Source organism: Neodiprion pinetum, chromosome 3 (assembly GCF_021155775.2).
Source record: "Neodiprion pinetum isolate iyNeoPine1 chromosome 3, iyNeoPine1.2, whole genome shotgun sequence".
In the NCBI taxonomy this organism is placed as follows: Eukaryota; Metazoa; Arthropoda; class Insecta; order Hymenoptera; family Diprionidae; genus Neodiprion; species Neodiprion pinetum.
In genome coordinates, this window is record NC_060234.1 from 25,896,470 (window position 1) to 25,911,678 (window position 15,209).

Consider the following 15,209-nt stretch of genomic DNA (forward strand, 5'->3'; position numbering starts at 1 on the left):
TTTTTCCCTAAGTCCGGTTATAATACTTTATATAAATGTTCCATTTTTATCTATTCCCTGAATAAAGATTGATTATTCTAACGAGAATAATAAAACGTGTAGTGTATCGGTACCGTAAATATACGATTTTTCATGGTAGAATTGGAAAAAAAATTTTTTCATCGGATTGTATATGAGATTCGAAGTTGATATATAAATTATTGTACATTTTTTATAATAGATTAAGTTAGTGAAAAACGAGCCGTACAAAAATGAACCAGGTTTCTGGGATAAGGGTAGCGAAGAAACTTTTCAGGGTTGAAGGTTAATATTAATTTCTTTTATCTCTCCAGCTACTTTTTCAAAACCAGTTTTTCAACAGCATGTATCTCGGCAAGGAACAAAGATTTTCCGCATCTTTGAAATGCGAAACGAGAGGTTTATTCTTCTAATTCGAATGGAAAAAAGTAATTGAAAATCGGTTAACGCGATCAGATTTTATACACCTTTTAAATTGGCCCAATTTTTCTTGGCCCACCCTGTATATGTGGGAGGAAGCGAGGGCAATTTTTCAGACATCTATCTTTCACAAAATTCCTTTGTGTTTTCTTGGAATAAAAGACCCAAGTAGGTATCTAGCATACCTTAACGTTCCCGCCTAAGGCGAGATTTGCCCACTTGCATACATGTATATTGCCTCGGACAATGAACCATTCTGCAGCCGACACCGAACACTGTTTTACGAAACTTATATCTATTTGCGTGAAGGCGAAGCAAGCACATATTATACGAACAGACATCAAACAATCGCGATTAGCCCGTTATAATCGGTACAACATAGTTGGCTTCGAGCAACAAAGGTCTGACGCAAATTCGTGGTTACTGGTGCACAAGATACCTATCTAAATAGTGTATAAGCATATCACGTGTATTCCCGTATACCCGTAATACGCACGTGCGTGAAACAGGACGGGGAACAACAAGAAACGATAGACCCACTTTCGTTGAAGGCGAGTCTTATTATTAGAAAGCTCATTATAACATCTGAGATCGAGCAAAAAGAAAAAGGAAAAAAAAAACCATTCTTGGGAGCGTCGATTGTTCATGTGTTCAAAAGAATCGCTTTGTAGATACCAACTACAATGCGATATGTCCTCGCTAGTTTGCTTGTCCGCTGCCTACGACGTATCAAACTTTTGTGCACCAACCCATTATGCAAGAATAATGCCGTCCTGTTCCTGTAAATGTTACGGGTGAGAATGATTCCGTCTTGTACGCAAAGCATTTTGTACCGTTTGGACACACTTTTGATATTAAGAACTTTACGTTGCGTTGTAGAATACAATTGTTGAGCAATTCGCACTCGAGTTTGAGACACATGTGTGAAAAAATAATTTTGTAGAATTGCTACGAAGAACGAAAAAAATACCCAGCGAACGTACACTTTGTACAAACTTCACTTCTTCGGGTTGTTAATGGAAAACGCGTTTTTTTCAAACAGTCCTCGGGTATTTCCATTACGTTAAAATTTTGATTCAGCTGTACGTTAAAAGTAATATTTCCATATCACCGTAAATCAAATGATGCATCAATTTGATTCCGAAGCAAAAGTCTCATCGAATTACTTACGTCCTATTTTCAATCTTGTTCCATTACAGATGAATCTTTGCCTTTAAAATCAATTATTACAGAGCGTTGATAGGCTAATAAATTAGCATGTGGCAATAAAATTCCATTCACGCTATAAATACTTAAAACAATGAATCAGAATTTCACCGTGACCTGTGACTCCCAATGTCCAAGAACCAGAGCATGATCCAGTGGACTCGTACACCGCAAGCCACTGTAGCTACTTGACGGCATATTTATTCACGTATATAACCAGGAGCAATATGAATTAACTGATTCGACCGAGGGTAGTAGCCTTGACATTGGTTTCAATCAAATTTAAAAGAGATTACCCGTAATCAACGAACCGACTTGACGTTCCTTCCTCCACACTCAACCGTGACTTCTTATCGCAGTATCTCACGATCGAGGACGAACCCTATACTTACATTCTTCTACCAGCGCACCGCGTGTCTTCTACCAAAGTTTTAGTGCATGGGGGGATCGGTAGAAGTCAACTTTAACGAGTGGGGATAAATTACGAATGGAGTCTGCACGGCGTAATTCGACTCGAAGGAGCAGATCAGATACGTTCCTCTACACAGAAATGAAATCGGATTGGATCCTGATAAAGACAAAATTTTACAATAACTTGTGATTAATTTAACCAACTACAACGCGTAATTAGAGACTAATGAAATCTTAGTTCAAATTGTGAAATATATTATACTAGTTGTGGCTATACCAAGCGCTTATAAATAATTTATAATCCTTTCATTTGTTACACACGTTTTATAAACCGTAACGATTTATGACCTACTCTTGTTTCATATTTCTCTTGTCTAGACCGTATTCTTTGCTTGCATGGTTTTTACGTTTCAAACGACATATCACGCGTTACAATACCGAGTCGATCACCCATTACTACCCAATAATTTTGTAAACAATAAAATTCATCGCATGTTCAACCATAAGTATTTAGTCCGAACTTGTCTTCCACGGATTGTATGCTAACTTACCGAAGTACATGGAATAGAGTCTGTAAAACATCTGTCGAACACGGGTAGCATTGAACAAAATTCAACCGTGATTACGATCATAAATATTAAGTCGGCAGACTTTGGTCACGGATGATATCAAATACTCCGTCGTTAGGGGTTAACTGACCTACGGTCAATTCGGATACCTGTAAGAATGCGAAGAAAGAGCCAAACCTCAGAGAACAAGCGCGATGAAACATGAAACTGACTAGGAGACGTTATGGTATCTTCGATTTGAAATTTATCACCTCTTACTTACCACTTAATACTCACCATTTGTCACTTGGTCTCCACCACACGATCGACCTACTGACGTGCCTCTCAGCCTCTCAGACTCTGGCCTCTTTTTCGCTTCAGGCTACGAGGCTATATACCCCGATTAACTTTACACAATTTGGCTTTGTCGGCTCGAAGGCGCATTCGGTGAGTGAGCGAATGTTTCGCGTACATACGCGCGCGCACACTCCGCTCACACTCTCCTCTCTCACATATTTTATAACGTAATTCGTCCCCGCCTACGGCGCACGCACTCCGCCGTCGTGTTTGTGACTTATACCACTTTGCCATTTGTTCGTTTGTGTTGATTTTTTCCCCCAATTTTTCGTATTGCTTTTATCCGATGAAACCGACATCGCCACACTCGAGTAGACGTGGACAAAAGGTGTAAAGAAAGGTAAGAAAAGGTAGAAAAGATACGAAAGTTACATATAGTCTCCTCACTCGAACTCGGTGCAGTGATTTCATCAAATAATCAACCGTATCTGTTGTGCCGTCAAGTCGCTACTTCGATCAACTTCCCGAACCACCGTAATTACGAATTTCCTGCCAAATTCTGGACAACACATGATCGGCGAACGGTTCAATGTTTCACATTGATTGTTACATAATTTGATGTGTCATTCATATTTTTTCTGTACAATATTAAACGATTCTTGTGACGGTGATGAATACTGCAATTATTTATAAAATGAGGGTCTTAATGGAAAGAAAGATACGTACAATGTACACGGGTACAGTCGACTAAACCGTGTCGCATCTTTTTTTCGTTAACAAAAGTATCTTTTACAAAAGCAGGACCGATTCGTAAGTGTGTTTTCTCACAAACATTACATGCACGTTAAAATGGGATTTAAATCCACAGGTCCGTACTTACAACACAATTTCACGTCAACGCGGAACGCGTGGGAACTGCATCCAGCCTTTCAATGTATCTATCTGACCAATTATAGAAGTGGATTAAGTTCCCACGCGTGGAAGTTTAGATAAAATTGAATTCCGAATACCGACCAATATGTCTGTACTCTTTAACTGTCTAGTCGATAACAGTATACCTGATGCGGAAGATCATTCTACCTCAAATCATCGTTTGTTATCAGCTCTGGTAAAATATTCGAGTTCATACGCACTTCTTATTCATTCGGCACAACTATCGTTATTAATCTTGCTGACGATCCGTAAACTGATCTGAGTCGCACAGAAAGTCTGGATCTTCGTTCGAAGCACAGATTTAAAAATCATACCGCGACACGAAATCTGTACTTTTCCCAATCATTAAAGATGTTGATTTTCTTTCAGCTTTTTACCGCAATCGCAATTTATTCAATTAGCTTGTTTAAGAGGATGGAAAACTTACGGAGGTCGAGAATTAGCTGAGGTTGTAGTTCCTTTCGTTACAGAGGACGATTTGACCCCCCGTTTAGGAAGCCCCTGAGCCCCTGGGACCCCCGACATGTCGTTTCGTGGCTGAAACAAAAAATTGACAGGTTAAAAAGACCGTGTATAAACCGAGGATCGGAGAGAACAGGGTTACATAATTATAGCTGCGAGGTGAAGCAGCCAAACGTCGGATTAATTTATGAGGTGCCAGTTTTACGGTTTGCAATATACTGCGCAATAGCTCGCCCAGCACAATTGCGGAGCGTATTACATACCTATCCCGAGTGATGTATGACTATCAATATCGCAGCCGAAAACCTGTTGTTACATACAATGTTTTACTTCTCAACGTTGCAGGCTCATTCGATTTAAACAGTTTCGCATCGCGTGCGTTCCTCTCGTCTTTCAATAATTATCATTTCTGCCTTCAACTCAGAGCCGGACAAAGAAAATACGGAGTAAACACTTCTATGCAAGTGAGTGTGTTAAATGAGAATTTACAACGCGAATATACTTTTCTTCGATTTACTATCGATAAAAGTTTCGACCTATAAGTTGAGATTAAAATCGTGCGACCTTTGACATTTGGCATGCATCTGGAATGGGATTTTACCTACTCTGCATAACACGCGGTATGAACAAATAAAAGATTTCTCGTTACAGGTATTGCGATATTCTGAAACAATGGGCGAAAGTACAAGATACCTTACGTATGGTTGCACAGATAAAGCAATAGTTTATTATCGAAAGGATAATAATTGCGTTGCACAAATGCCGCAGTATACTGCAGCGGTAACACGAAGCTCAGCTTCACAATCAGACTGATTACTAATGCAATTGCACCAATTAGAACCGTCGAAGTTTGCTCGCAGCCTCAACCGTCCGCGTGTAATAACCTTTGACTTGCCGTTGAAGCATGCCATTATCCGTATCTCATTAGGTCATATAATTTCCTTCGGTAATATATGTATTGCAAACGTACGACGATGCGGTTCTACCGTCGATGATCTGTAGGTATAACAGCAGTACTGGCTACCTACAAATTTCGTTTCCATTTTCAAATAAGGAAAATAAGAATTACGTGTATTTTCACAAATTTCGTTAATCACGAGTTCTGAATATTTGGAGAAAAGGTAACCCTCGACAGTCTACGGGTTACTACTACTTGTTACATTAAAGTTAGTAAGTGTATTCCGCGTATAATAATCATACATTTCACGGTTACAGACAATGTATGTATTACACACGGTACACATAATAATATTCAAGCCCGAGTAGCTGTACAAAAAGCCGGATTAAGTCATCGTTTGATAACTTGACCCACATCCAACGATCCAATCATCGGAAGCTGTTATAAAGCGAAATGAAATAAAATTCATGACAACTGTACGTGAAAGGTTAATGCGACAAATGATTACCGATTTTCTTCTTGAAAGTGCCTCCCACATCTGTTGCAGCATTATAATATCTGCGTTCGCCGAATCAGCGCGCAGTGGCCGATCTCTACACTCGCATGCCCAATCAGTTTTACTCGGTACGGTAAAAACCAATGGAAATATTCCGAACAGCTGCAAGATTTATATTCACATTGTCAATCTAGACTCAACATTTTTCTGGTCGGTACATTCAAAAGTGACCCATCATCGTTAAGTCACTTACAATTGGTGCACGTTACTAGGCGTGCTGGCCAGTTTCTTTATACGCGGAAAGTGCCTGAATAACCGTTAGTCACCTTGAGACAATCGTTCGTATAACTCTTCAACATTAAAGTTTATAATTAATGTGAGCCCCACCCATTTGAAGGTTGAAGAGTTAAACGATGTTACCAAAACAACGATTATCTTGGTTCGAAGGCCAATTTTTAATAACTGTAAAAATTTATCTGATAACGAGGTTACCGCGTGTTAGTTGAATGTGTCATCATGCTGATAGACAATTCACTATTAACGATTCTCCCACCCGTTATAAAATGGAGTAACTCTCTTTACTCAAACATCCATCCATCCCTCCATCCATCTTTCCTCTATCGGTACAGTTACTAACATGTCATTGTCAAACTGAACCGATATGATGTTATACTTTTGAACCATGCAAGTTAATAAGCTGTGAGATACAAACGTTGGTTTATTATTAATTATGCGAGGTTGTTTGGCAGATGAATTTGGAAAACGAAATATTGATTAAGGTTCGGTGACGTTTCAAATTCTACTTTCCTGCGTGAACCCGTTATTTTTAATACATAACCGGTGTGTTCCTATACAGGATAAAAATGATATCCCCGCGAAAGATGGATCGAAGGAATGGTTACTGCACACTGCATTTAATATGTAGACAAAATAATCCAGGCAAAAATCAAAAATAGCGAACGAGAATATCAAATGTTGATTCGCGTTGAAAGGCTCTGCAATTACATTAGTCGAACACTCACACCTACACTTGTTATTTCGACTCTATTTTCAGAAAGGAACAAATTTATTTCCACACCGCCGAGCAGCCTGAATACCGAACTGACGGAATCGCGACCGAAGACTCCACCAGAGATAAGAGGAAAACTCGGATAAAGTTTGTTATCTATAAGCGATAACTGTGTCGGAGAAGCTGATACGAAGCTTGTTACGCCGTTTTTCTTACGGAGTAAACGATGCAGGGCCTGACACGTTTATTCCTTTCTTTACACTCCGCATAATCCATTATAGGTACGCGCGTTGCTTCGAAAGCTATAACAGTGTTTTCCTAACGACTGTTTCGAATAATTCCCTTTCCCAAAAGTTTGGTAGAACTTGCGTCTAAATATTCAGCGGAAATCTCTCACCTACTTATAACAAATCTGCATGCAAGAAATTCACCAAAGTGTGATATTTACCGATAAATTTGCCTATAAGAAAAAAAAAAACAAATTAAGGTAGATACGAACGGTGGTGATTTTCATACGTTGAACGGTTGCTTGCATCGAGACACGGTGATCCGATTTGAAAATATCGAAATACCGAAAGCTCTGCGCGACCTTTTTTCCCACACAGATCGTGTTCAAATGCAGATAACACAAGTCTAGAGTACGTATACTCATTGTCGGTGGATATCAGGTAAGAAAACCCTATGCGATCCGCACGCGATCCGAGTAGATATCGATGTAAGTTTGTTCCGAAACGAGGTCCAAGCAAAGTCACTCTCAGTCGAAGCCCACGTACACAGAGAAAAGTATCCGAAGTGAATGCAGGCGAAAATATCCATGCAGGGAAGTCGGTCGGTCGGTGGTTAGATATACCTGCATTACAGGAAGAGGATACGCACGGTGGTGCGTTAGTGCGTACACGTACGAGTCTTTATTTAGCAAGAGCGAAGGACCTGCAGCGATCCTCGAAAAAGTGCGGCACCACCCAATGCACACAGGGACGGCACATACGGTGCAAAGGCATAAGCATTACACGCGTATGTACAACAGGTAGGTACACATATGCGAACGAAACCTTTCGTCGAGTTCGACGAACTCGGGGCTATTACCTCTACGTTACAGAGGCGAATGCGCACAGGGAGAAGAGACGATGACGTGGAGCGGGACGGGGATTCGTACGTGCACCTTTCCTATATCGGTAAGCCGTCGCTACCCGAACCCTCGATCTTTCTCTCACGCGCATCGACTCCGGGGACGTGCGGACGCGGAATTGCGTACTCGTGTTAAATGCCCACGCACACAGGAGCAGCCGCACCTTCGAGATCTGATATTACGACAGAGCTGGCGATGCTGGTGCTGGTGCACTTTCGCGAGCTACTACCGATCACATATCGGGGAATGGTGGGCAAAATTGAAAATCACCCGAGTCGAGTCGAGTCGGAGGTCAGGGGGAGTTTCTCTCTCATGGGTTGTTCATCACCGGTTGTTACAGCGTGTTATGTGTTACGGCCATTATGGTTGGGACGCCTGCAGGTGTGACGAGTGAATTCCTATCCATTCAAAATCTGCGCATGGCTCTTATAACGGGAAATACTTCACCGACTATTCTGTTAGGAAGGCCGCTTCACTACTGTAATACAGTCTGTCCGCTGCGATCCGAGTGTTAACTAGGATTACAATATCCCCGATGCAATTGGGCGTCTGTTTTTGTTTTTTTTTTTACATCTCGAACGGCGAATGAATATCGACGGGAGCATTCGTACTATCATTCCCGAAATAACTACTTTTGAGTTGAACAACGAACGGAAATCATAAAACTTCCTTACATCTGCAAGATGTTTTAGGATATTTAAATCTGATTCGTCCTATTTTCAAGTATAACATAAGATGTTCGTATCGTTAATTTGTGGGTTAAGTGAAGAACACGTACTAGTATACTTGTATCTATCTACGGTATTGACAACCGAGAATCTGAGAGATTCTATACATGATGATAAATCGGATCAGAATTGGACTATGAATCTGCGCGCAACCGATGCTGCAAATTCCACTGCGAAGCGAGAACACATCTTATTGCAAGCGTTTCAATGAGACGCGTACAAGATCTAGATTTATTTAATTTAACTCTCTTTATCTGAACCGCCATCGGATCTTTTTTTATACGTCTAAAAAGCATATTATGACCTACTTACGGCATGGTTGACGGATTACTTGACTGCGGTATGACGTTGTTCGGTCAGATACACGTAATTTCAAACCTGCGATGTAACGAGGTTGAATGCTTGTCAATAATTCGAGAAAATTTCAGGATTTTGCATTTGAAAAAGATAAAAATTAATAAATCATAAACACACGCGGCTTCTTTTTTGGCTATTTCTCAACGTTGACTTGATTTACGTACGTAACACAAAGTACCCTCAACTCAGTTTTTGAATGAATCTCAAGATAATATCCAAATACGTTCCCGCGCTCGTGCTAAACGTTGAATTATTCAATCTTCTTCTTTCTAATTCCAGTACATCGATAACTCGACATAAAATATTAAATCCTTCGACCGAAATCTGAACTTTTCGGAGATGGACGAGAGAAAAGAGAACTTTCTTCGCTACTCCAGGTTTCCTAGTTACTCCAAAAGTTATGCAAAAACAAACTGCCACGATCGCACACTACTTTCGCGTTGGAAAGAAATTACGTTCGAAAAAGGTAAAAACTTGTGGCTTAACTGGACTCGATGCTAGTCACGTCCCAACATAAGAACCAAAAATAGCGTGACACAAGCGTCACCCAAGTTGAGATTTAAAATTCCGACAAAGCGCCCGTTTTACCGTACCAAGTACCACGAGGGTTTTCTCGTGGCAATATTCTGACCAGCCAAAGATACACGCACTTTACACGCGTGTGTACAGCAGCTAGTTACCACAAACTTGTAACAGCTGCACTGTGTACACGTACGTGAATTTTATCCTTAACGAACTTTCCGAGGAATAAAGACCGTGTACGGCCAAGAATTTCAGGCATTTTAAAATCGTTCCAATTCCCATTGTTCCAAAGATCGCATTCCGCCGCGCGCGAATAAATGATCGTGGCAAGGTGTGTGCGGATGCAGACTTGCGATGATCGCGGTTCGATTCTGCCCTCGAGGCAAAGCCTGGCTACGATACGATATATTTGTGCAGCATACATAGTTGAGCAAAATAACAACGTATTTCGTCAATTTCTTTGCCAGAAGTAGAACAAACTCGGTAAATTTTTTTTTCTTTCCTTCTTTCGCTTCCCTTGTTGGACAATAATTGTGTGACACGCGGTGTAATACAAGTTACGAAACGGTCGAACAAGTATGTATACAGCGTGATATGTATCTGCCGGTGACGTCAGCAAGGCTCGATACAACCCAGACCTTATTAGAAAGTGACTTATTAATATACAACAACTCTTGGATGTAATGTATTACGTACTTCGGACACGTGTGAAGGAAGACGATGAACAACGGTAAATCAATTCAGCACGTGACGACAGCGCGAAACGATGGAACAAATTGTTCGTGCAGATTGCGCGGCTGCAAGATTTGTGAGTATCGATCTCTTTGGCGCAAATCGCGTCAGCTTTTACGCGCGCGTGTGTCTGAAGTGGCTGGATTTGCCGCACTTGGGACAGTTTATTTTATTTTTTTTTTTTTTGCTAAAAAGTTACTGGATTATCAACTGTCGGCAATTATTCACGCGACGGGCACTTGATTGAAAAACATGATAATACGTCAGGACTCTGTGGTGCACAAGCGTACAGCTATGAAAAAAGTGTTCTGCGAATGATTATTTAGCTCGAGTATGATGAAACATGATCGTGATTTCTTCTGTGCACAGAAACAACGTTGTCGCATGGATAAGAAATCGAATTTAAAATTCCAATGGTGCCAACTATAGACGTAAGAAGCGTGCAGAGTCGCGGGGTGCAGCACTCGAGAACTGACGTCTGGAAGATAATGTTTAATGAAGATTAATTTCGTTGAACCTCAATAATACTCGACCGGTCGAATACAAATATCTCTACACAGTCTCGATCTCTATCACAAATCCAATCCCTGCGCCTCAAACTGTGGACTAGCAAATCAACCGGCACGACTAAAGTGAGACTGAAATATTTACCGATGGCAAACAATTAATTTACTGTTCCCACGCGGGAGCTTCCAGTCTTACAATCGTAGTTCACGACAGTTCAGAAATTCATTCCCACTTTCGACATACCGATCGTTATCTCGTGCCACGGATCGAGTTCTAATGGAAATTGATGGGATTTTCCCGAATACCGATGACTCAAAGAAACGTCTGCGTCACCGCCATGAAGTAAAAAACCATTCGCAATTCCCGTTGAAACGTAACTCTGAAAAGCTTTGCACGAGAAGCTTATTCCTGTCAGCGATTCGCGATTAGCGTGCGGGTGTTTCGATAACTTCGAGGTTAATTCACGATCGCACGAACGTCAAAACTACCACCGAGACATAGAATTTGTCGAGGTGCGGCAGTCGTCGTCCTGGATCTCGCCGTCTCGTCGCGTTATCATTGTTATCACTGTTGTTACCGTGGTTATCATCGTCGTCGTCGTTGCACCGGGTCAGTTTGCACGCCATGGCGAACCTGGTCCCTCCTCCACCCAACCATAAACCATCGCACGCATGGTGCACGCGGACTTCGCGCCTTATACTCGATCGTGTCGTAGCTCGGTGATCGTGATCAGCTCGGCAGGTGCGCCGCCGGTCTGACGACAGAGTATTGCGTCTAGGTTGTCGACTAGTACGTTGATCACGAGGTCAACTCAAGTCGGGCGTTGCCGTCTTAGGAACGTGTCTTGCAGGTACCTGCTTCAAGCAGGAAGAAGGAACGGAGACAATGAGAGACGGGGGCTGGTCTCTTTCTTGGTGCTGTTACTCATCCTCCGAACCGGGGTGAGTTACTTGAAATTGACGAATATCTGAGTTACGAAAAAGACCCCTCGGTTACCGATTCAAACATTTTTCTCAACGAAAATATTACACCGCATTAGTTATGATCCTCTTTTGCTTGCACGAAAACTGATTTAATAATTATTGTTCGCGCAGAAACGACTTTTCTTTCTTTTTTTTTTTTTACCGTAACTGAAGATTGGAACACGAAAACAGGGTTCCATCGAATTTTTACAGTAGACACATGATGTTTGATAAGTATAACCGTTTGCTTGGACTACAATCCATTCTTCGTACTTATTTGACAAATAACGTCGCTGTTATTTCTGTGACTAAAGACGTGTTGCGTTATATGGTGCTAAGTTTTTCTCGCGCGAGTAACGTGTTAAACCTTTTAAAACTACATTCAATTTGTTTAATATATTTTTCAAATGGATTGCGGATCATAAAATGTAAAATTTTTACCGCCGAGGTTTATTGCAGTGTATTCTCGAACTCGAGTATCTTTCTTACTATCGGAATTGACCGTAGTAGCCAAGTTCAATCATAGAAAACTCCAAGGAAACTCAGGATCAACCGCTCACGTATCCTATGCACGTACCCTACCATACCCTAACTTCTATTCGATTCATCCGATTCTGTAGTTTGACCCAAAAACCTACAGTAATCGATTTTATCAAGTACCATTTTTCGCTGAACACATACCTACGTATCTAAGTTACAAGTTAAACTAATTTTATGCTGTATTTCGATGTCAGTATGCTTTTATTTTCTTCAACATTTGATTCATTTATTTTCATTGCTCAAAATCGCAACATCCAACGTCACTGACCATCTTCTCATTACCCAGACTCTCCCCCTGCATTATACAGATATTGTACGTGTGTGTTTCTTAATAAACGTCGTTTACAGTTGGCAACCCTCGGGCTGTCCATCGACAAATGGATCGTATAGAACTAAAGACCAATGTGGAGATCTATCGAACCGATATACCTACGCGCATTAGCACCAGAGAGCCTGAGGCAACGACGTGGAAATACCTTTGCGTGGAATTGGACGATCATAAGATACGAATTGCGTTGCAAAGAATCTAGTGAAAATAATTTTCGTGTGCCTAGGACGTGGCTCATGTTTTAGAAGAAACCGATACTCTTGAAAACAATTGGATCATAATTTCACGAGTGTTCTGCAGTATCATAAAATGTGTCTGCAACGTTATTTTACTCCACGGTTCATTTTTGGTATAAAGAATCTTTGAAACATGTGCAAATGAGATTATCAAGAGTTCAACAAGGAAAAATAACATTTTTTTTTTTACATTCTTCGCTGCAGCGACACTTTGAGATCATACATAATTTATTTAAGATAATTGAGAATGAATTTCAATAAGGTAAGATTTTCAATCCAGTTACGAGCGAATGTTAAACGTAGATATTGTTCGCGTAACAAGCCACGTTCTTGATATTTTACAACAACATTCATCTACTCTAACCATAATTTTTTATATAACCGTTAACCAGACACGCCGTCCCTCTTCATACTTTATCGGGATCTTTTTATACCCATCAGAGAATATTCCTAACGCGCTAAAAAACACACGTAACTGTACTACGATCAGCGGTCCAGAATGCAGGAGAACGAGACACAGGGAAGAAAAAAAAAAAAAGGAGGAGAAAGATAGCAAGAATATTTTGATACTCGGATTGCAAAGTGCCTTTAAGTATATTGTAATATACGAGCGAGTGAGTAGGTAGCGGCTAATTCAGTGTATTACACACATGTATACCTGTATAGTATAATATAATATTGTTGCAAGGTGTTCGCTGGCTTGCCTACTTAGCGAACGTTACATATACGTATCGGATTGCAGATTTTTCTGAATGAAAGTGGGCAGCAAAGACGCGGCGACATACATACGACCTATGTATACACACGTTACATCGATACGAATTTTATTCCCGCCTGTGACGTCACACGCGTGTCTATGCGACGTGTGGGTTGATCTGAATTAATTTCCCTGATGCATATTCACGCCCTCGATTCGTACACGTAAAGTGGGTATGTACAACTGCAAAGTTGGACCCTCTTACGACAAAAGGCCAGGAAGTCATTATCCCTCGTTACGCGAACGCGATACCTTCGTTAACTTTCAAAGTCAATCGTTTTTGTTGTTTTTTCTCACCTGTAATCTAATTTTTTGCAAATCAGAAGAGAGAAATTCGATGCCAATAATATACGCGTGAATAAAGAAAATCACGTTTTACGATCGGGTTTCCCTCAGAAAAGAAGAATGTCGTTCCCTCTTTATCGCAGGTACATCACTGATCGTCATTGTCAAGAATTTTGGAAACCATTTTTCGACACGGGGACGACGATCCAAATGTGGCGTGTTACTAAAAGTTTTACTGTAAAACGCTTACCGCATTAAGCTACGGGACCGAACGGTAGATGATCGTTTAGACAGATGCGAATGAAAATAGTCCAACCATCATGGATGTTTCCTGCAGGCCAAAGGGCAAGACGCGGACAGGGCACCATTGCACCCGTCCATGAGGCGTTTCTCTAAATATATTTCGAACCTCGAATACTAGCGGAGTATTTCTGTACCCCGAGAATCGTCATATTCCTTTTTCTTAAAACCTCGTCGCCGTCGGTTGCGGTTGCCCGTGGAATATGGTATACCTATAACGTAAAGACCTATCCGAGGCTTCGTGGCTATGATTCTCTTATACGATCCACAGACACGTACGCGAAGTATGAGTAAGAGGTAACCCAAGCACGTGTGTGTGTGGGGGGGGTGTAACGAAAAGGACGAGAGGCAGAATTTTAAACAGCTGCCGGAAGTGAGCATTAATTTTAGTCCCATGAACATTGTTTTAGTCTTCATTCGTCTCCCCTCTAGATTGACGCTACACTGCACCCTGCAGTTGGACTGATAGATTTGTATACACGATTTTATACTCGAAGATCCCCAGCGGTAAATCGTACCTTAAGATTAATTAGTCGCTTCAGCAGCTGTTCTATGATTAGACGAACGGCCTTGATCATGGGCTCACAAGGCGTAAGTTCGCTGATGAAAACGAACGTCTACAATCTTTTCAGCCGTAAAATTCAAAGAACATCAGCAACCAGCTTTGTTCGCAAACACAAATGCAAGAATTGCGTTCAATTAATTTTACCCGTCGTCGTCTCAAACGATGCAATTTGAATATCGTAGGAAATTCACTACGACCGAATGCAGAAACTGTGCTCTTCCTAAGGATAAGCACGATTTCAGTCTGTCACCATCAATTGGAATCGTCACCCTAGCCACTTGAATCAGGAAAGTATGCGGTTAACAAGAGGCATGTGCGATTGGATAGTCTGCGAGCCTTGATAGCTCCTAATGCCTGTGTAAATAGGGGGAAAAAATAATACCGTACGTATTTACGTAAATAACGGTAAGGGTTTTACGCGGATGTCGTATACTTGGCGTACATGTCACGTGCTCGTTCGTAGGAATAATAAAACGATTACACGCACTTTGATACTGTGAGAACAGGCCCAACATGGATATTCTCGAGTCGACAATTTCGAAGTCACAGTTTGTGCAACCTAC

General features: G+C 41.1%; 1 protein-coding gene across 11 annotated transcripts in view; it reads right to left on the minus strand.

Annotated features, from left to right (window-relative positions):
• Positions 1-15,209, minus strand: part of LOC124214839 (cytospin-A) — a 135,364-nt gene that overhangs the window by 62,585 nt on the left and 57,570 nt on the right. For 9 of the 11 annotated variants that reach the window (XM_046617524.2, XM_046617523.2, XM_046617522.2 and 6 more), the window contains one exon: positions 4,261-4,370. In XM_046617524.2, the coding sequence (XP_046473480.1) occupies positions 4,261-4,370 (110 nt within the window). Of the gene's footprint in view, positions 1-4,260; positions 4,371-5,701; positions 5,852-5,942; positions 6,107-11,250; positions 11,278-15,209 lie in introns of those variants that run through there. The other 2 variants (XM_046617526.2, XM_046617527.1) reach the window with 2 other exon arrangements.